Raw genomic sequence first — 22,660 nt, 5'->3', positions numbered from 1 at the left:
CGCCCGGACAGCAGCCTGGGTCTGACGTAAAGGACTTAGACAAGATGTAAAACGCAGTCTGGAAAATCTCAAGTAACTCTTTCATTATTCGTTGTGCTTATTAACATTCGTTCTGCAGCTAAGGAATGCTTGGGGTTGGGTTTTATTTAAGTTCAAAAGCAAAACTTATCTTGGCCATTGCACGTTAAAGCATCTGGACAGCAAAAGAAATTCAAGCAATTTCTACTTGAACTGCTCAGCAAAATGGGAAATTTTTGCTTGCCTTTGGGGAATTTCTGTAATAAAAGCAAGCTTACAAAAAGCCTGGGAGAATATTCTCCTGAAAATGCAGTTTCTGCCGTTCTTCTGTCTTATGTCCATGCTCTCCCTTTTCCTATCAAGTTCTTATCTCGGAAACAACGGGTGTTACGCCAAAAATGGTGGAAGAGCACTAGAAGAATATAACACAGCTTCTTGCTTGTGTTGTAAAAAGCATGACTGAGAGAGGAAATTCCTTGCAAATTCAGTAGTGGATTTTTCGGAACTATTTCGATACATCTTACCCACATCTGCACACTAACGAAAACTTGGAGAAAGTCTGTCAAAGCTGCCGATAGTGGTACGTTCTGAGGCAAGCTCAAAAGGAGTCTAGCCATGTCTTTAAATATTACAAACTTTATACAGTATTTTCCCTATAAGGCTCCAGTATGACAAATTCTACGTAGGTCAAGCTTGGGGCATCAACTAATTAAACCAAAGAAATATTATCCAAAAAAATGAAGTGAAAGAAAGACTCTATATGGCTTTTATCCTTTACAGCTTCACATAAAATGTGGGTTCAGGTAAACGGAGTATCTACTTTTCTCCTGTTCTCAGACCAAATGATCAGAAAAGCAGTGCAATGAGAAAGAAAGAAAAAAGTAACTGATTTTTTTGAACAGCAAAGCATAGCATTCCACACTGATGTTCCTTTTAAAAATGCTTGTAATAGGAAAGGATTATTATCATCACCATATACACATATACACATGAGCAAACATATGCCCTCTCTATAGTTCGGCACCGCATTTTCTTCTGTTCTTCCATTTGATTCACTTGCCTTTAGGAGGGAATGATTAATGGGCACTCCATAAATAAAGAGCATTGCGCAGCTATTCTATCTGATAGAGACCAGCCTCTTTTGTAAGTCATCTACCTAACTGCACCAATGAGCAGACTCTAGAAGGGACGCTTCCACCACAACCGGACTAAAGCCTGACAACTGCAAGCTAAGAAGTCAAAAATAGAGGCATGAAAACATTACCTACAAATGCAAAAGAATTGTGAAACCACATTCAAGCCATATTTCTTTCTTTTTTCCTCTTTTCTGCAGATAAGATGCACACAGCAAAAGAATTAAATTACCCATACAGCTCTCGGTTGCACTTACATTCACTTAACAGATGCCATGTTTAGTAGATTGATTAGACTCATTATGACAGTGATTTCATTAGCTTAATGACTCATACAGTTTACACTTGTTTTCCCTTTCTTTACCATACAATGTTCATATGTACCATACTTCAGTACAGTCCAATGCACCATGGAAACTCAGATTTCCTTTTGTTGTACAGCATACTACGCAAATTAACTCAACTGCCCTTAAATCTGGGGCAGTAATGTCAAGATAATGGGTCTGATTATTCTCATTCTTATTCCTTGCGAAACAGTTGTTCATAGGGGCCACCTTTATATTCTGTCCACGTAGGTCGAGGGATTGCAGGCAGCTGGCCTCACATTTGCCCTTCCCGTTTCAGTGGGTGGCTCTAGTGATGCCTCCAGGCACCCAAGCTGCTCAACATCTATCCAAACATATTTTGAGAGCGGGAGACCTGTTATTCTCCTCAGGTCAAAGAAAGGCATAGTCACAGTGATTCTCTATGATGCAGTACCTCAAAGTTAAGACACTAACTCTGGAAGGGAAATGCCTGCTGCTAAATTAGGGCACCTCCGTTGCCTGTCAATGCAGAGGGAAAAATGGAGGTGACTCAGGTAAGAGCCAGGACCGTGCGGGCTGCGACCCACAAGCCAGCCAACAGCAACGTCAAAGGGAAAGGTCTCCAAAAATTCCTAAAGGCTGCCCCAAGATTCAGGGTTCAAAGTGGTTTCCTGTGCCCAGGTCTCAGCATGATCAAGCGGTAGCAGCACCTGTCACCTGCTTCAGCAGTAAGAGGGGTGCTGCAGGTGCCTCTCAGCCCCACAGCGGTTGGACCCATGGCTCTGAAACACACCCTGTTCATCTGGCTAGCGGTGGAGCAGATGGGAAGATGGGTGGGAGGCACTCTTACCAGCAAAGCTGTGACCTGGGCTGAATGCTGAAGGCTGGCTGTATGCATGGCTTGAGCATGCATGCCTATGGGACTGAGTCTTTCAGGACACTGACACAAAGAGATGGCCTGGCTGGTGAACACCAAATCATTTTTGGGGGGAGGACAGTGGTTCAGATATTCAGACAGAAGTCATCGATCCCCTAGGCACATGCTACAACTGGTATCTGGCAACTGAGTAAACTGCAGAGGGGAAGTTAGGATCTTCACTTAAGGACTCTCCTCTTAGAAAGTAAGGACAGAAATTTTGGGGCACTATCAAATGTTAAGCACCAAAATTAGGCTTTAAGTTGCTGTCTTTGCTTCAGTGTTACTTAGGATCTTGGCCTGCAAGCTAGTAACTCCTACAGTGAATCCTCTGCAGGTACTAGATTGTGTATGAGACACAGCTGGAAGGCTTTGATACAGGAAGGAGATTTTATCTGATCAAATACAGACATACATTTCTAAGTGAGTTGCCTGAGGCTCCATTTATAGTCACTGGAGAGGAACTTGGATCTCCTGGGCATAAAGTCATCCTATTGCAGAATCAAAAAGAAGTCAGAAGAATCATTCTGTAAAAAGTGCCCTTATTTCTCTCCATTGACTGTAACGAGAGCCCAGGCTGGCTGGCTTATGTGTCAACTCTACACTGCAGATGTTTAAAGTCAAACAAGATTATTTCTAACCAAAGCGGACCACAAGTATCTTTCCTTCTTTTTCTTTTTCCCTAGATGGATGTTTGACTGGCCATGAGATTTGTTCGCTGTTTGCATTTAGTCATGCATCCAGCATTGCACAGGTATTCAAGATCAACAACCAACAAAGCAAGATCATTTAACTCTGACCCTTCTCACTATGGTTTGCATATTTACCTAATCCACAGAATCTCAAGTATCTATCACAAACAGGCATAGCTTCTACTGGAAAAGTAGCTTGGCTTTTACCAACAAACAAGGAGAAGATCAGAAGTGATGAACAGGTCACTTGTATCCATTCCAAGGTCTGGAGCCAATTAATCGTATGATCTGCACCCCAGACCACCCTGCAAATGATGCATCATATGCCAGCTTCTAATTCAAGGTATTGTGTTTGACCATTTTAAGCAACACATCTTTAATGGCCAATCCTAACAACTTTTAGGACAGAGTCACAAAAGCAATCCCAGAAAATGCAGTGGGATGCTGTCACACAAGAAATGAAATTTCAACGCCAGAGTGATTTACGTTTTAATGTATATACACCCTGGCAGGCTTTCTCCACTCTTTCGCACAGTACCTGTTTGGATATGTGACATTAGGTGGTGCTCTCCCAGGGTAATTCTCATTAAGCCATCGATTTGCAAGTGCCTGCTGGATGTTTGGTCTCTTTGCAGGATCTGGCTCTAGTAGAGATCGTAGAAAGTTTATGGCCGCTGTGAAGAAACCAAGAAAAACAACAGCTATGTCATATGTTTTATGACTTAACACGGTAGTTGAGTTACTATGGGTGCGTAGCCTGACCAAGAGTATACTAAAAAGGAACGTTTTCCTTACGGTATGCTCTAATGTCCTTGAGAAAAAGGAAAACCTGATAAGGGATTAGTAAGTAAAATAAACAGTGATTCATAGAGTCATAAAGGAGAGGAGAAAAAGTGCCTTTTGTTTCAGAGCTTGTTTGAAGTTTCCAAGCAGGTTAGCCAAAACTTAATTTTTGTATGAGGACAAGCAGCTGGAGTCAGGTCAGAGGCAAATCACTCAATCTGTATTTAAACTAGGAGATGGACTGGGGGTGGGTGGAGGGGAGGGATGCAGAGCTGGGAGGGAAGACATGGAGAACTGGGCTCCCTTTGACATTATAAGGACAAATTCTCTCCTGGCTTCCATCCAAGCTACGATCAGTTGCAGGAGGTTTTAGCCAAATTAAAACAGTACAGTAAAATTAATGGGCTTCATTCTGTTTTCAGATACTGAACCTTCAACTTGCAGCAACTTTCAACCATCCCTTCAGAGTTTCTTGCAAAAACCCTCAAAAGTACTTTTGTGATATTTTTAAGTCATGTGCTTCTTATATGGTTAGGAGCAATGAAATCAAGTGATTTGCATAAAGACTCACAAGAAGTGCATATCTGAGCTAAAAATAAACTCTGTTTTAACTGGGTCTGGTCTTTATTCCTCAAATTACCAAGGCTAGATTAAGTTTATCAGCTACAAGATAGTAAAGAGTTAACTACGTCCTCTACAATTCCCTGCACACAAGATAAAGAAACCTAATTCTGGAAAACCAAGATTGGAATGATTTTGTAGAGGAGATACAGTCAAGCGAGACGATGCCAAATGAGTCCTAAATAAAGTCAATGGCAAGCAAGAGGCAGAAGTGATGGCTGCAGCACAGTTTTCTCCAGGTCAGATGAACAGGACCCTGGGGGCTTTTTTCCACCTTCTCCCACAGCAGAGCTGTGGTTTCCCTCCTACGCTCTCCTGAGCATGTCGTGTGTACTCGCCTCCTTACTAGCGTAGGTGCCCTGGGCAACGGCAGCACAGGACCACTGTGGCATGGGATGGTGTCCTCTGGGATGCATCTTCTGAGTAACCTGCACTACAGCCTTGCCAACACAGCTACTTCAGCTCAGTGCAGGTAAACCAAACCCCTTAAAGGCTTGTGTTACAAAGCAGATCAAACTGGATGTGCTAACACCTCAATGCTAGAAAACTGTGAAATTATGAGCCAGTCCTCCCATTCGGCTTTACAGGCGTTTGGTCTCACCGACACAGCATGCTCACTCAGCACCACGCCATCCGCTACTCTGAAGCAGAGCAGCCGCGACGTGTCTCCTCCACCAGCAATACAGCGAAACCCTCATGAATCCCTGGTCCCTCATGCAATTTAAGGAGAATAATATGCCTGCTGGTGAGGCCACAATGTCCTCGTCTGAAAAGGGCATAAACGTTAACCTAGGCACAGCACCGCTGCCCTTCACAGGTTCTCCTCTATGAGCCTGCTGCCCTCCTCCGTGTTTGCCTGGCTGTCCTCCTGAGCATTTTTATCTCCCCAAGCCCACCCACATCACCCCCCACCCGCAGTACAGGACAGGGTGGCTGGGCTGATGCGCCAGGGCAGGGCGGCAGATGAGGAAGGGAAGGTTTCTCCTCAAATAAATCAGGCTTAGACCCGATAGGTGTTAACTCCAAACAGCTTGGGTAACCTCGGCGTTCAACATCCTGCAAAAATCAAGTATCAGCTGGAGAGGGCCCTGGGAGGATATCCGTTTCAATGCAGGCCTACTGTCAAGAAGCTTACATGTGGAAGAGAGTTACAATTATGTATTTACTGGTTCAGCTAGGCATCGGCTGTTTTTTTTCTAAGCTCTCTCTTCGCAGATTGCTGATTTATGTGAGATACTTTACTTAAATCTTTCCCAGCATTTTTGTTATTTTCCTACAACTGCAATATTGCGGAAGCAGCAGGCAAAGCCTACATCCAAGTTCATAAACCTGCTGGAAACAGATGCTACAGCTGCTCTCCACATGCCCCGAGTGCCCCACTGTCATGCCTCTCAGGCACGAACCCCCCCATTATGGCAAACAACAAAACCCTTGTTCTTCCACTTCATCTCCTTTCTCCAGTACTTCCCCCATCTCTGTTAGAAACCGCATGCATCCCATGGATTCAGAGCAAAGTAAAGAAACCCTCCCCAAACCAACACCCTCCCCCTCCATCAACACCACCCTCGGTCCCCAAATCAGCTAACGTCTCCTTAACAATCTTACTTTTTTTTCCCCTTTGGCAAAAGGCAGACTAATGAAATGGAGCTTGTGAAGCACCACAGAGATCAACAGATCCAGACCAGGAGAAACTTATTCTGGAGAGAAGATCCCCCCCTGGGAAGCTCGCTAGACAGCCAGAGCTGGGCGACACGGAGGAGATGAGTAACAACAGCCCCTTGGCCGATTTGAGCTGTCAGATGGTACGGGGAGGACAGAAGCCTTTTCCAGTTAGCCCTGCAGCTGTGGGACAGCAAAATTAATCCCCCAGGAAGCAAGCACAAAGCTGCCCAATTGATTTTTGGACCCACTGCGCCTGAAGCCATTTTTCCTGCTGCACGGAGTAGGCTGGCGAACAAAGGGCACCGTGAACCACCCTGCCAGGGCCTCATTACGTGAGGCCTCGTTTACAACGAGCTGGAGGACAGCACTAATCTGATTAGCCAGTGACCTGCACTCGGTGGAATTTTGTTCCCATGGTGTAATTTTGGGCCAGACTTTGCTCTTTTGACAAACGAGAGACAAGCATCATGAGAAACTACATTTCTTTCTTAACTTCCTTGAGCGTACTGAGCTCAGCGATGACCAGAAACGGAGAGCGCTTCAGTGGGGATTACAAGACCTCAGCTGTCTTCACATTCCTTGTCATGAACGAAACCAACTTAGTGTCTTGCTCACACTGTGAGGGTGTGCCTGGTTAAAATGAGGTCTACAGGTGTTGCTTACAAAACCGGCCGGAGAAGATGCAATGAGGTCATTTTGCAAGCCACAAGCAAGCTCCACCTAACAAAATCCTTCCTCCAAACTACAAGCATGGATAGATGATGGCTTTTCTTCTCATCTCCACTTATTTCTCTGCTCCAGAAGGAAGACCAGGAACACAGAGAAGTGGTGAGTTGAGGATAAAAAAGGAATGTGTGCAAGGTGAATACCAACTTCCTGAACAACTGAACTCTGCTCACCTAAAATCAATAATCATATAGCTGTGTTGTTTAAGAAGCTTAATGAAAAACGGTTTCCTAAATGGGAAAATAAAATTCTTAATTCCAAATTTTCCCTGTTGCTACGCAGTTGCTACAGGGCACTCACAGTCACCCAACATTTTAATTAATACAAATAAAATATACTCTTGCTTAGTGATAAGACTGGCTACTTTTACGATGGGACTGTGTGTTCAGTAACCGTGAAATTAAATATAGAAAGACAATGTACTGAACAAGCAAAACACACTCCTGCAAAAAATCTCTACTTTATATGTGAATTTACAGAAAAAGAAAACCCAATTAAAGAAGAAGATCCATGAACGTAAGAAGTTAACGAACACAACAATTCGCAGAGCAGAGGAGCAGAGTTTCTACCTACTGACCCAAAGCCTAACTGTGGCAAGAACAAATTTCATCTTAAATCACAGTTTGCCAAGTCAGTGAACGCGCAAGGCCGCTGACTTAGGTCAAGAACTGATGCATACCTTTGTTCACAGTAAGTAAAGGTTAACACGTTTAAATCTATTCCATTAATTTGCCATCACCTCTGAAAGTTCAAACTGCTATAGTTCTCACAGGATAAACAAAATAACGTTTTCACTGGAGACCGAAGTGTCAGTGAGCTACAAATGGTAGAGAGACGCATTTGCAAGAAAATTTGATCTCCATTATAAAATGGTAGGATGAATGAAATAGTAAAATGAAACCTGTCAAAAGTAATGTTATCTTTTTTGCTACCCAAGGTCTGGTCTTCCACAGGCCTTTCATGGGTGATTCAGCCTTTAACACATGAGTTGTCCCAGTGAAGCCAGTGAAATCTCCCACTTAAAGACAATTGAAAGAAAACAATGATCGGGGAAACAGTCCATTGGTTCAAAGACACTACAGAGCCATCATGTAACTGCTCTTTCTTAGTAAAAGCCTCACTCTGGGAGGTAAGTTGGGTAAATTTTTTGCCAAACTTGGAAAATGTTTACTATGACATTCAAGTCCCTGAATTCAAGAGTAACTTTGCAATTGATGCAGGATTTGGCATCTAGATCAGTACAGCACAAAGCAGTCAGTATAATCTTTCTTTTAATTTACTCAGTGGGGCTTTAGAGTGTGTGCTAGAACATTAAAATAGCCATTTTGTGCAACTGAATCCTGGTGGGAAGTCTCTGGAATGGAAATACCAAACACTCTAATTGCATCAAATAGACGGCAAGACCTGCAGCATCCCAGCTCACTTGTAAACCTACCACTTTACAACATGCCAGCAATAGGAACTGCTGGCAGGAAAAGCATACTTCATACAGATGCTCAGTGAACAAGGAACAACATACTCCACTTGATCCACAGATAAACTGTGTGAGAAAACCCTTAACTACCTACTTCTTCCATATGCAAGTAAATCTGTACTTGGATAATTCATCTTGTGACACAACTTCAAGGGCTTTCTTTTATCCCCCATGACAATGGTTGCCATCCTTAGTGTACTGAGCGAAAATGTATGCTCTGTTACCCTTTTTCTATTTGCAATCTTTTAATTTTATTGAGTGTCCCTTGTAAATAGGCTGCCAGATAAGGAGAGCAGAAGCTCTCCATGAACAACAAATTTAGCATACAAAAATAAAACCCAACTACAAAACCAAGTTTGTTCCAAATGCTGACAACAGTCTTGCTGAAAAATTATTCTGTTGCCTAGAGACATGGCTTTGAAGCAGGAATTAATATTTCTAATACTAATACATCAACAATTTTGCATCTTGTGAACACACAAAGTTTATCACAGGCCACTGTCCCAAAATACTTTGTGTGCATGTCATTATTCCATAATAAATGTGATGTCATTCAACATAGCTTATCACTCAACCCTAGTCACGATAATGCCCAGGAATCTGTTATTCCAAAATAATGTGTTCATGCATCCATACCCTACGCTAAAATCTTCTAAACGTGCAAAACTGACCAGCTACTCTACAAAAGCAATTTCACAAATTTTCACAAATTTGTTCCTCTCATATTCAGCACAACTTGCTGCTTCTCCAGCTTACATACAGAAGTCAAAGCAAAAGGAGTTATACTACAGCAACTTCCGCAGATCTTTTGGAGGCTAAAATGAAAAAAAGAGTATTTTTCACAATTAGTGTGCCATGCCGGCAGCATGACTCACAATCCAAATTCAACACAATGGTTCTGACCGACTGGATCTGAACAGGTCCCAGCACACCCTCTCGATTACCTGTAGAGAGCTGGGTGGGAAAAGGGTTCATTTCTTTGTCCACCATTTTCTGGTATAAAGCTCTCAAGCTGAAGGGCTCCACAGTAAAAGGTAATGTTCCAGTCAACATTGCGTACATGTTCACCCCACTAAAAGAAAACATAGAGAAAAAGAAACCAAAATCATCGGGAACAAGGAAAAACATAGGCTTAGTGACTGTACTTAATCTTTAATATCTGACAATTATTAAAAAAGACCAAAAAGAAGCTTGCTCTTCTGTTGCGTACAATGATTTGGGTAAGAATTCCCAGAGGTTTGCTCATGGAGGGTCACACAATGTGTAGGACATAAGCTGGGAGCCACAGAACCAAGCCCAGCTCTTAGGCAATTCCTCCGCTAAATTCCACGCCACGATTAAGTCTCTCCTCAGGCTGCATAAACATGCTGCTTTCAGGGGCCTTGTCCTGGTGCTGCTCTGGGTGTGGAATGACTGCCTGCACCAACGGGGACATCATAGGTCTTGGTTCAGTGCCCAAAGATTTCCACTGACCTCCACAGCCTCTGGCACAGCCCAAAGATCAGGTGTGAACAATTACATTTTTCAGAACTGAAAACTTATGGCTTATTTATGCCCAGCAAAGTCAGCAATGAAAAGTGGGTTGGGCACTCTTGTTCTTTTTCCTCTTAAAAGGGCTTTAAATTCAATTTGAGTGGAATTCTTCCCCTTTGGGAATTTGTTTCCCCAGCCTGCTGAATACACATATGTGAACAGAAAGAAACTAAACTGGTGTGCTATCACGAACTGTGATCACAGACGCAATTTGCTCAGCTATGAGGAAGGGTAGGAGTTAACCATATTTTCTTTTTTTAATTAAAAAAGAGCAGGACATTATTACTGGAGGAGATTAAATGGTTTACAAGAATGACTGCTCTGTTTGCCTGCGTACCTCAGAGGTGGTACTCTCACCCTTGATGTGGATGGATGGCCTGCTGCTGGAGTGAGAAATTCAGCAGTCATGCAATGATTAAGCTGTAGGTCTCCTTGGAGGACAGACTGCAAACTAGGCTTCGGCAGAGGAGGTTCTAAAGAGCCTTGAGGTGCAACAGGGAACCCACCGGATCAAACTGAGATTAATTTGAGCCAGGTCCTAGTCTCACATATAAACTATGGCCAATCTTTCTTAGCAGTAGTAGTACTTACACAGTACATTCCACTTTCCAAGCATTCCAAATACTTCAGCTTGGGAATTACCATAATTCTGTTATTTCATTTAAATTTATATAAATATTATTATCCCCACTTGGTGAGGGAAAATCTATTGATACTAAACCAAAAGCTAAACCTCAACTGATTTCAGCTAATCCCTCTCCAGGATTGACAAGGATAACCGACACCATGTCCATGGCCAACAGGAGCGTAGTGGGAGTTGCACAGTCTACAACAGTACTGCAAATCCATTGGCCCCAAAACATCTTTGTAGTTTCCTCTACCTCTGGCACCAGGGACTTCTGTCTGTTCTTTTGCCTGAACGTTAGTAAGCTCACAAATGCTCACAAATTTTCTGGCCATTTTTATTTCCCCTTTAATGACTGTGCTTTCAAAATGATGACCTGACTCAGTATCTTATTTCCTGTCAGATTTGACTGTGGATAGTGCACAGAGCCCACGCGAACGCTTGAGGATCCTTTGGGGAAAACAAAAAAAGCTGTTGGCCCTCTTGTGCCAGAGCCATGTCTTCTACTATGTCTGAACATGACTGATCAACAGCTGTGCTTCACTGCAATCTCCCTATGCTATATGTTCTAGCAATCTATATACAGGTACGTAAAAGATCTATTTCAGAACAAAATATCTGTGCAATTCAGTTCAAAGAGTCATGCTAATTAAACAGATTCTGTTGCTCGGAGTAGCCAAATACATGAATAACATTTCTCATTTGAGCAATGGGTAACGATGACAGTAGTAACAATTATAAACTAGAGAAGTTACTCACATGGACCAAACGTCTATTTTGGGCCCGTATTTTTTCCTTGCCAGAAGTTCAGGGGCTGCATATGCCGGGCTCCCACACTGGGTGCTGAATGGATCAGAATAACCCAAGATGCCTGCACAGTTGCTCAATCCAAAGTCTGCGAAAGGCACAGAGACAGAGTTATGAAAGAGACAGATACAGTAAAACTGCGCTAGAACGCAAAGAAAAAAAAGCACATTTTTTTCCCAAAGCTAAGCAATTAACTGCCTAAGAAAAAAATCACCCACATGCAAAAATTTTATATCATTTGTTTCTCTGAGGTTCTAAATAACCAGAGATTTCCACAAACAGTAAAGTCTTAGAACATGCACAATTATCAATTTCATACACAAAGCAACTACATTTCACTGGGAACTGGATGGCAACAACAGGAGTTGAGCTTATCCCAGGTACTACGTAATGTGCATGGGGCAGAAAGCCACTTCGGGCTGTCGTGGATTCCATGCTGCTGCAGTATGTTACGCAGAGGCCAAGTTTAAGTGGGACTTCTTCATTTTCCTCTAAATTGCATAAATGAGCCATCAGATGTAAGGGGGGTGGAGGGGGTGCTTTCCAGGACTACCGTGGCGATGCATAAATGCACAGGGTTGCAGAGTCAGCATTTCAGCTCTAAAATAACACAGGGAGATCTTGGAGCAAGAAGGGGAATGTGTTGATTTAGCTCCCCCCTCCCCAACTTCTGCCTTGAGTTACTGTATTTCTGGCCCCTGGGTATATCTGACACCCTTTTGCTGGCAATAATAACAAGGGACTGGCAAAGGCTGGCACCCTGAGCTGACTGGAGAGACGAGGCAGCCTCTCCGCACCGAAGGAGGCTGCAGCTTCCTAAGCGCCCTCAGCCAACCCAGGCCCAGGCTGGCACCAAGAAGGGTGTTCCCCCAATCTCCCTCGTCTGCTCCAGTGCTGGTATGGCTGCAGGGTGAGCTGGGTTTAAGAAAGGATCTTAAAAACGAAACCACTAAGCAAGGAGAAAAAGGCAGACAGAGTCACACCAGTGGCCGAAGCGGCTGGGGACAACATGCAAGCCCACCCTGTCTAGCGGTAGCCCATGCTACCCATTATGAAAGCACAGCCTGAGAGACGGCATGGGAGGGTGAGGAGAGGTTGCAGACGGTCTTGGAAGTGAAGTCAAGCAACTTGACGTGATAAGGGGAAGGAGCAAGACAAGCTTGCAAGGAGGAGGATGACATGGGCAAAGCTGACAGGCTGGGAGAACGGCCTTTGCTGCAGGGCAACATATCCAGGAGCAGCGGATCTAGGGAGGTCACAATCAAAGATGTTTGCATTTATTAATAACTTGTTACTGATGACAGCTGCAACAAAAATACTGCTTAAGAACACTGACATCTGTTTTGTTCCTTTCTTTTTCTGATCCAGTCTCCTTAAAAACTCCCAGAATGTATGCGTTTAAAATGAAAACTGTCTTATACATAACCGAGGCAGTCAGCAGAAGCAGACCACTGAACCCTCTTCCTATAGGCTTGTGTCTTGCATCCATTTGTCTTGCAAACCAGCATATTTCTGGGTGTGCTCCCCCCCTGCCTGGATGGGCTAAAATCATCACACCTTGCAGGCCAACTATAGCAGGCAACTGTTGAGCCCATGCAATACTCTCTCTCCACAGAGACATTAATTTGGGTCTCTCTCCCTTATCTGCCTACTTATTTGCATACAACTTGAAGTAATGGCCTGTCTGTTAGCTTTTACCCCATGTTAAATTTGGCTGAAATCAGACAGGAGTTTCTCAAGATATCAGAAGTACCCTGACAGGGTGGTCACAAAAGCCTTGCTCCTTACAAACCCAGGCGAAAAAATAATAATGCTTACAAAAAAATGCAATTATAAAGATGACTATGTGAGCCGGAGTGCCCAAGTGACTGCACAGTGCTTTCCACTTGACTGGCTGCATCTCTGAGAGCAAGACAAGCACAAGAGAGACAAGAATCACCATATTTAACATCCAAAGAGGCTCAAAGGGGTTTTACTGGAGAACACTGTCAAAACTGAAGGGAGGATCAAGACAATTTCCTTGCCTCTGATGGAAAACAATTGTCTCTGGACACTGCTGAATCATCTCTGCTATACATGTATTATCCCTGGGGCTTATACAAATACTTCCGAAGATCCATTTACTTAATTAAACATACTTATTAGCTATGGCCCGAGATGAGTTATGTCAAGTGTAAAATACTTTTTCAAATTCCTAGAAATACTATCTCCACACGGTATTATTCATGTTCTTAACCCTACTGTGTCATACCACCTCAAAATTACTTGACTGTAATATAATGCTTTACAATCAAAATATAAGGGCTATATTCTGTGATGGTGTAAATCGGCACCTTTTTATCATTATCAATGGAGGCACACTCTAGAGGAGGTTTTAATTATCTTATTTGCTTAAACTATAAAAATCTTATTAACTTTTTTCAGCTCATTCATCTAATCTAGGCTGGTATAGTCTTTTTTCTAGCGCCTGTTGAAATGCAGAATGCGCACAAACATGCATATTGGGGACAGGGATTTTATCGCAAAAGAAATAGTAATATTGTTAACACTGTGACAGCACATCACGATCGCAGTGTGATTTTTATTAAGGATGCACTGCTGATCTCGATAGGAACGGTATTACCACCAGCATTGATAATTTCACTGCCATTCCTGCCTCTGTCTTGGGCTTCCTTTCAATAAGCCGAGCTAATTACAGAATTCAGATCAAAGGCCGCACTCGCTTTTCCAAAGTAAATATTATGACACGGCAACTCCACCACCCCCACTGCTCGTACTATCGAAGTATCGCATTACACTACTCCTCTTTAACGCCTCCAGGAAATCAACATTAAGCTATGGATATACGGCTATCTCTGAAGCTGTGACAGTTGGAATAGGGAAAGAGCTATTTAATAACAGAAGCCTTAGCAACAAGCAGGAGCTCGTGGACGAGTTTGACCAGCAGACCTCCACAGACCTCAGCATAGCTACTTATTGGCAGGGTCTTTTTGGTGCCGTACAGGTCCTTGAGTAGGACGCCAAGGACTTTGCATGGCCCATGAGTGGCTTTTCATGGCATCTTTATCACATGGGCTGGTAGATGAAGAGAAGTGAATTATTTCCAGCGTTTCCAATCCTGATGTTCTTCGATTTGAGACTTAACAGGCAGCTAAGAATAAGTCCACTTAACACAGCAAACATAATTTTGCTAATAATACTATCTAAGAACATATTATAAACCACCTTACCATGTAGCTAAAAAGAGTAACAAAAGCAAGGTGCCATTAAGCAGCTGGGTGAAGAAAGGGACTCAAGGGATTCAGTTCTCACTGAAATGCATGAGCAAGTAGGGAGTTTCAATGCATTGCACCTTTTTTTTTTCCTTTATGATGTTTTTTTTTCCTTCATTTTGTAGTTATTACAAGAGCAACATTTTATATTAGGTACTAGTGTATTTGCTGCTGCACAAGACATGGAGACCAAGCTCCCACCCCAAAGCAGTTAATGTGAGCTGGTTTTGCAGGTCAGAGTTTCTTCTCCCAAGCATGAAAAGCAGCACGTAATTCCTCAAAACATGTTCTTCAGTCCTGAAGAACCTTCCTGTGATGACGCAACTGATCCATCACATTTCTAGAAAGACAGACTACATAAAATATTGTACTAGGTGCTGAATGAGCTGAGTGAGGGAAGAGGCAGGGAGGAGGAAGAGGAGTAAATTATCTGGTCTATAGATTATCTGGTCTATCCACGAGTCACAGACAGCTGCTGGAAAATTTCCCTTGCCCTGGGACGGCCTGATGGCAACAGAAAGCTGCGCGGCAGCTCAAGCACTACTTCTGCTACCACCTGGAAAAGAGGTATTGATGAGGAGAGGTTGCCCAGGGACCTGAGGCTGGTTTCTGCAGCCCCCGCTCCAGCTTTCCCCTCAAGCGCAGCAGACAGAGCATGAAGAACAGAGGCACTGCTGCTTCAGGGTGAACAACCAGAGATCACCAGAGTCGCTAGCGAGATAGGACATGAGCTGGCCGTGATATTAAATCTGCTTTTACTTACAGCAAAATTATTATTAATAAAGCAACCTTTATTTTTCCATAACATACCCAGTTGGATGGTGGGATTTAATTGCTCTGTTTCAAAATACATACTGTGTACAATCTGCTTTGCTTAAGACATCAGACTGCAGACCTGAGGACAATTTATTTCAATGCTAGCGAGGCTACGGAAGATCGAACTGTCTCTTTTCTCTATTCTTCCCACACCACCCACTGCGAGGAGACCTTTCTATGCAACCAAAGCAAATTAAACTGCAGGAACTGTTCTTAAGTCATTTTTTGGCATGTGAGTTTCAGTTGTACACGTATCATCTGATTAGGTCTGGGTTTGGATGTCCAGTTCACGTACTGTTGTGTAATCAAACACCCAATAACGGGAAAGCTATAGAAATTCTTTAAATCTACCAGACATTCATATAGGACCGTTGCAAACCATCTGGTCTCACTTATCTGCTAAATCAAGATAATGGGTGGTATCCATCATTACTGACGAATGATTCATGGTAACATATCAGTATCCTCTTGACCCGTAGCTGAGGTAATGCAGAGTTCTCTTTTGCTATTATTTTCCCAGAGTCAGTTGATTCACTACACAGTAATGACTAAAAGTCATGGTAACATTTCCAAAGACTGAATTCCCTAAGTAAATGTTGAATATTTCAGATTTCATTAACCATCCTCCTCTTGTTTGTCTGGAGATGCACGTGCTCTATACATTACAGTGAGCGTCCATTTGACCTGCATGTTAAGTGTTTTTCATCACTTTTCAGATCATGAAACCTTTTGAAGAAATCAGTCGAGCCTTTAAGTCTGCAACCACAGATACTGCTGTTGGCAAAAGTGTAGGCATGGAGATAAATACAAACAGATGTTTGGGGTTTATTTTATGAAGGGAATATTTTCTTTTCAATGCCCACATTAACATTAATGGGAGTTATGCAAAGGCAGTGAGAGACTATACCCACCGCTGATTAATCTAAAACGTCTGCACAACTTGAATGAGTCGAGTGCTGCGTACAACTGATACCCGAATACAATCAAGACTCTATCGTTGATCTTTTTTATTTTTTAACAGCCCTCTAAACCAATTTCGCATTGGGTGCTGGAAGCAAATTTAACAAATATAAATATAGAACCAAATTTTGCCAGCTGCTAAAAATGTGTGCAACTCCCACTGACTTCAGTGGAAGCATATGCATATGGAAGCAGAATCCAACCCTGAGTAAATATGAAATTATCAAGATAATAAAATAAATTAGTTCTGTGGTGCCAATTCTTTAATTTTTACAAAGTTCCTGATTTTAATATGAAAGCTGTTGGTTAAAAGATGTAGGATTATTCCCATACCCAGTTAAAGATGAATTATTTGGAATGTTTTTTTCACAAGATGCTGTCAGGAACAGCTTGATTGCTATCTATACTCTCTCAGCTCCTCTCTGCAGCAACATTAGCAGTTGTCACAAGGAGAATTATGAAGTCTTAAAAACTGTCTTTAAAAAACTACCAATTTTAATTACTGGAATTGCCAAACTGGTTTCATACCAATAAGCTTGATATTGTTGTCTTCATCTAGCAACAGATTTTCTATCTTCAAGTCTCTGAAAGAAATAAAATATTTTGAATGAGCCACCAAAATAATGAAGCAGCTTCCCATCACTCTCATCAGTGTATTTACAAGATTCATATATAATAATGCGTGTAATGAAAGCAGCGCACACAGGTCCACATTCAAAGCAGAAAGCCCCATGCATTGTCTCCTCTCCAAAATTACCAGTGCTTTCACACACAGTTTCACACCTATTCTTCAGGCACAAAATGACTTTATAAACGTTTGTCAGTACATCCTGTAATTAACCAGGTTCTTCAAATTTCTCACATACTTCAAAGTTTACAGTAATCTTATACACTGGAAACATTTCAAATATATGTTTTTGGAACTAGAGGTCACTTTCTCATTACTCTTCACAACCAAAGGCTGTTCACTGGCCACAGCTGAAGAATAAACCTTCTGCAGAGATCTGAGGAGTCAAATGTCTCTCCTCTGCTATTGTCTACAAGGGAGACCAGAATCAACCTTCCCTGGCGATGAAGCATCCAAACTCTTCATAGAGGTGGTCAGCATTGGTACTCCCATATGCTAGAGGTGAAAAGTGAGGTTGAGGGATTGAAATGACTTGCCCAATGCCATCCAGCAGGCCAGTAACAAAGCCGAGAGAAGAAGCCACACAGGTTTTCTGAATGCCATGTTAGTGCTTTCTCCACCACGCCACCCTGCCCGTCCCCACAGAGCCACTGCACAGATCAGGGCCTGGACCAGTTTCGAGAGAGAGGATAAAACGAAAGTAGTCTACAAAATGACCGACCCTTCTTCCGATATGTACGTCAGCATGTTGTTCATTTTACATGTGCCCCTTCATCACCTAAGAACGTGTCTGTGCTTTCCTAAGCCATCTTTGACCTAAGAAAAATATCCCAGAGATCACCCCCACACACACAAAAACACCCCAAAACCCCAAACTGTACAGACTAAGCATTAAGTATAATATGAAAAAATCATTTAGGTTGCTACACAATTTGTCCATGACTTCTAGCAGTTGGCTGTGTCTTTATCACAAGAATTTTTTCCCCCATTCAGACAAAACTATTTCTAACAATCAGCATGCCAGGATATCAATAGCTTAGACGGGCAGCGGTGCTTCTCCCAGCATGCTTCGGAAATATCTGGATAATAAAGCCATCAGCTATAATTATGGGAAGTCAGTGACATCGATGGTATTTTGTCTCTGTAAGGCAAAGGGAGTAATGAAGGATGCCTCTATTACAGATGAAGATATAAGGCTTAATAAGATAAGACAAGTAAACCAACCAAACCAAAGAAAGTACTTCGCAGGAAAGGATCTGGGAAAGAAAGAAAAATAGATGTGACCAACTCCAAGCCTTTTTTAAAACGTTCCTCTCCATTTCATTTTATGCCTATGCTGTGTTTCAAATAAATCTGAGGCAGGAGAGTACTTGCAGGTAGGATGCCACTCACTTCATCAATATGACCACAAGGACCTTCTCCAAACAGGTATTTCTACACCCCAGTGAGCATTTCTTGCAGATCTTCCTTGCTTCATGTGTGAAAAAAAGATAGGGGAAATACTCTGTAAGTCTACCAAAGGAGAGTATTTTACAAATTTCAGGTATTGAGGGGAGATATGCAGGCTTTCCTAGGGCGTCCAGCCGAACACTTCCTGAGGAGAGGACTGCCTTCTGCACCAGTCCTCTTCTCGGAGGAGCAGCGTAACTCAGTCAATAAAGCACCAGCCTGAGAGACAGGAGGAGGGGATTATATTCCCCCTCTGGCAATAACCCAGTGTGTCAACTTGAGGAAACCAGCCATGTTAAAAGTGACAGCTAATTTCAACTACCACGGCAGAGATGTAACCACATTTGGTGGTGTTTGGGCCAAGACCCAGCCTACAAAGGGCCCACCCTCCAGCCCTGCTCCCACGCCAAGGGCACGCACCGGCTCTGGGCCGTGCACCCCATAAGCCCGGCTGGCATCCATGGCGTCCCTCTCCTCATCCGTGGGAGACTCCACATGCTGCAACGGCGCCGCGGACCCACCGCCCTGCATCCTCCAAAAGGAGCTTCCCTTGTCGGGCAACCCCTGCCGCTGAGAAATGGCTTGATGCAAGGAGGATGTGCCCTGCCAGATGGATCTGGATCAACCCACTTCTGCTTCCCTCTACTGCCAAAAAAGGGCTTACTTCTTCACGTCTCACGTCTTTATTGCTTCCAGGTGGAGGTTTTCACAGACAGTGCGATTAGAGCCTCTAGAAAGATATAGGGGATGGGAATTTAATAGGAGAGACTGCCAAAAAACAGTATGGGAAAGAGGAACAAAAAAAAAAACAACCCAAAACTAAACTGAAATCAACAGAAGCACATGGAACTTCGGGTCATACACTACAATGCTCAGTATGATGCCTCAAAGCAAGGAGAAAGAGCATTTGGAAGCTCTGAGTATATTAAACATTAGCTAAGAAGAGGTAAGACTTTAAAAATAAAGGCAAGGGAATGGAAAGATGAAAGCTGTAAGCTGAGGAGAAAAGACACGCAGGCAATTAGAATAATAAATGAGTGACAGGAGGGCTAAAAATAAACACAAGAAAAGGTATTTAAAAGGATTCAAGGTTAAAAAAATAAAACTAAAGGTAAACATTACATGGCATTTTAAAGCTATCAGAGGAAAAAAAAATTAAATATAGCCTCAGTATAGAGTGCAATCAGACCTGGTTAATTAAAGATGTTTACCCATGTGCCTATTCTTAGCAGATTTGCCGGTAAGTGGTAACTGATCTAATAGTCCGTATGCACCACATTTTTGTCAACCCATGTCAATATGAAAGGTTTTGTTTTTTTTTTTTTGGCGTGACACTGGGAGCTAGGACAACAGTTTTTTACTCCTTGATACAACCTAACGAGAAGATTCCATGCGAACCAGCCTTAGAAATGGAAAGCAAAAGCTGTATGAAACCAAGCCAAAATTCCCCAGACTAGGCCATAGTTGGAGAACTGCTGCTAGGCAGATGTGGACCCGTGGGTGGGCACTGGGCAGGGCCCCCGGGCAGCCTGATCCCCTGCAGCGGGCTGGCAGTGGGGCACAGAGATGGCAAGTACCCGCAGCCAGGACAGCAGAAGTGCAAATAGAGCCTGCGAGTCTGGACAAGACCTGCGTCTGTTGGGACAAAAGGGTTATTCAGTGAACACTTCAAGAGACTTTAACAATGCACCAAATTACCCTCTTTTTACCAAAAAGTGCAGTGGTACAATCCAATTATGTATCTGCTCATCCTACAGAGAGACAGGACTGATTTCCCCAGAGTTCCTAAATGCTTTATTACATCAGTTCTGTCCGATTCAAAGTTAAATTATTTTTTACAAAGAGAGGCTCATCTCTGTTGCTGCTTTGCGTGAATGTTTACATTAATTCATTGTAATGGAAAAAGTAGCACCATTGCACCCAAAAGTGTTAGGGGACCCTGAATTTCATGCACTATATTTTAAATGGTTTAACAAATGCAAGCAAACGTACCACCTTTTTTTATTCTAGTCAGTGGAGATTTTTGCATGTTTTTAACAGCTGCGAACTGGAAGAGCGGATGTGAGTTACCAGCTACGACACACACAGCACTTGAAACCCTTGTTGAAGTCAATGGGAAGACCCAAAGCATTGAATATCATGTACACGTGCCAGTCCCTGCAGACTCAAGGATCCTCATAATTATGCACGTGGCTTGCACTTCTTGGTGGGTTGCTGGAGCGGGACACAGCTGCTTTGCAACTGGAAAGGCTGGGCAAGCGCTCCCTCATGCAGCCAGCAGCACGTGCCATGCCGTGTGGGGTTGAGGTGGGGAGAAGAAACGTAGATGCTGGAGACCTTCACTTTCCCTCCTTGAGGTAAATCTGATCTTGTTCCTTAATGTCTTGGCGCCTCAAAAAATGGGACTAAAGGATTTTTTTTTTCCCCCTTGAAGCAAATTTTTGGCATTCAAAACTTCAAAATACCAGAGTGCACCCTCAGTGATTAAATACGAGACGAACAAAAACTCTTACCTCTTTCTGAGGGCTTAGTTCCATGATGTTGAGAGTGTCTAACTATGGTACACGTTAGTCAAATCTATGAATAATGAAGACACTCAAGAAAGATCAAGCTGCATTACCACAATGTGGAGAATCAGCATATATTTATGCCTTGTCAGCGTGCGAAGCTAGCAGCGTACAGGCATCGTTCCCCGTAATTGAAAATATGCCTGCTTCACGGGATGGTTTGTTTGGGAGTTTGTTCTTCTGTTGATGGGGCTGATTTTTCTCTGGCTTTGCTTAGAGCTTCACAGACCACTTTGGAAACCCCAGCTCTAGCCAGTGACTCCACCAGGCAACATGAGCCTGCTCCACTGAGTGAGTTACCCCAGGCTTCAGCTGTCAGCTCAGTGTGCTTTTGAAAGAAGCTTATTCAGTGACATTGCAGGCATCAGACAGCAAAATTGAAGTTTTTGCATTTCACACTTTATTTCTTGTCTGGGGGAGGAGGGATGAGAAGGGAGGTTTTACCAGCAAGCAGCTGCAAAGCAGCAGTGGTTGGCTGCTGTCTCCTGCATCTTATTTTTAATCATAACAGAATCATGAAAAAGCACTCCTTAACTACCAACCCGCATGCCCACTTTCTAGCCCCATGTAAGAGCCGGCGGTGAGCTGGAAAGGTTGCAGAGATTTGGGTTCCTCATCACGTCAGCATACATTTCAAAGGCTTTGTTATCAAAATATTATTTACTGAGCCTGATTCTTTTATCAGTCACAACATCACTGAATTCAATGCAGTTGCCCCTGTAAAAGAGGAGTTCGGTCCATTGTCTTCACTAAAACAATGTTTAGTTTGTTTACAGCAGAGTACTCCAAGAGAGAATGCCCAAAGGTAATTTTGAAATCCGACATAAAATAGAAAGACAAACCAGCTTTGCACTTCAAAAGGAGACTTTGTTCTGTAGTGCAGGATCTGTCATACATATTGCATCAGCAGCCAGACTACTGGCACTTAAAATTAATAGGATGGAAGTTATCAAAGCCAACATGTCAAAGCAGCGGGTACCAAGGCAGGAATCCCGCAGCACCCTGAGCAACTAGATCATATGGCACCACCTTACTGTGCTAGGGAAGGAGATCATGGAAAAATACATAAACTCCGCTCAAAACCTCAGGGTTTTTTTGTGTCTTTCAAACTCCTGATCTGCTTTTAATTATAAAATGGCAGTGGAAGGTACGAATATGCTGCCATGAAGACAGAAAAAGGGGGAATACAGAAAGCTATCTTTGCTACCAATACATTATTAAATCGTTTTCTTTGACATCCTGACAGTAATTGCACTGAATGGGATTGAATTTTGTTAAAATTACTTTAAAAGGGTTGTTGAGAATATCCTGTGGGATGCTGTGGCAAGCACCACGGCTTTCACTTCATTTTCCTCTGTTGTCCTTACACTCCCAAGGGGCTTATTGTTCATCCTGCTTTTTGACAGCATGAAGGCCTATGTAAACACCCTCTGAAAAGAGAAAGCTTCACCAGATACTGCCGTTTGGATTTGTTTTCCTCTGTCAGAGAGAAAGATAAATATTCCTACCTGATTCACAGCTGAGCTTGTTGCAAGTATATTTTTAGCAACCAACCAGCTCTTCTGATAGAAGGAATGAAACACAAATGATTACATGAAATCATATTTAGAGTAACAGCATTTCTTTCTTCAGCGAGCAGCCAAGGAGTTCTGAACCCTGGACACCCCTCACCA

General features: G+C 42.9%; 1 protein-coding gene across 1 annotated transcript in view; it reads right to left on the bottom strand.

Moving 5' to 3' along the window:
- The window catches only part of HUNK (hormonally up-regulated Neu-associated kinase), a 56,820-nt gene that overhangs the window by 10,823 nt on the left and 23,337 nt on the right, over positions 1 to 22,660 (bottom strand). Inside the window, 4 exon segments of the mRNA XM_075725500.1 lie at positions 3,603 to 3,738; positions 9,275 to 9,402; positions 11,248 to 11,383; positions 16,872 to 16,927. Coding sequence (XP_075581615.1) covers positions 3,603 to 3,738; positions 9,275 to 9,402; positions 11,248 to 11,383; positions 16,872 to 16,927 — 456 coding nt within the window.

Source organism: Pelecanus crispus, chromosome 1, assembly GCF_030463565.1.
Source record: "Pelecanus crispus isolate bPelCri1 chromosome 1, bPelCri1.pri, whole genome shotgun sequence".
In the NCBI taxonomy this organism is placed as follows: Eukaryota; Metazoa; Chordata; class Aves; order Pelecaniformes; family Pelecanidae; genus Pelecanus; species Pelecanus crispus.
This window is presented reverse-complemented; position numbering and strand designations above follow the sequence as displayed.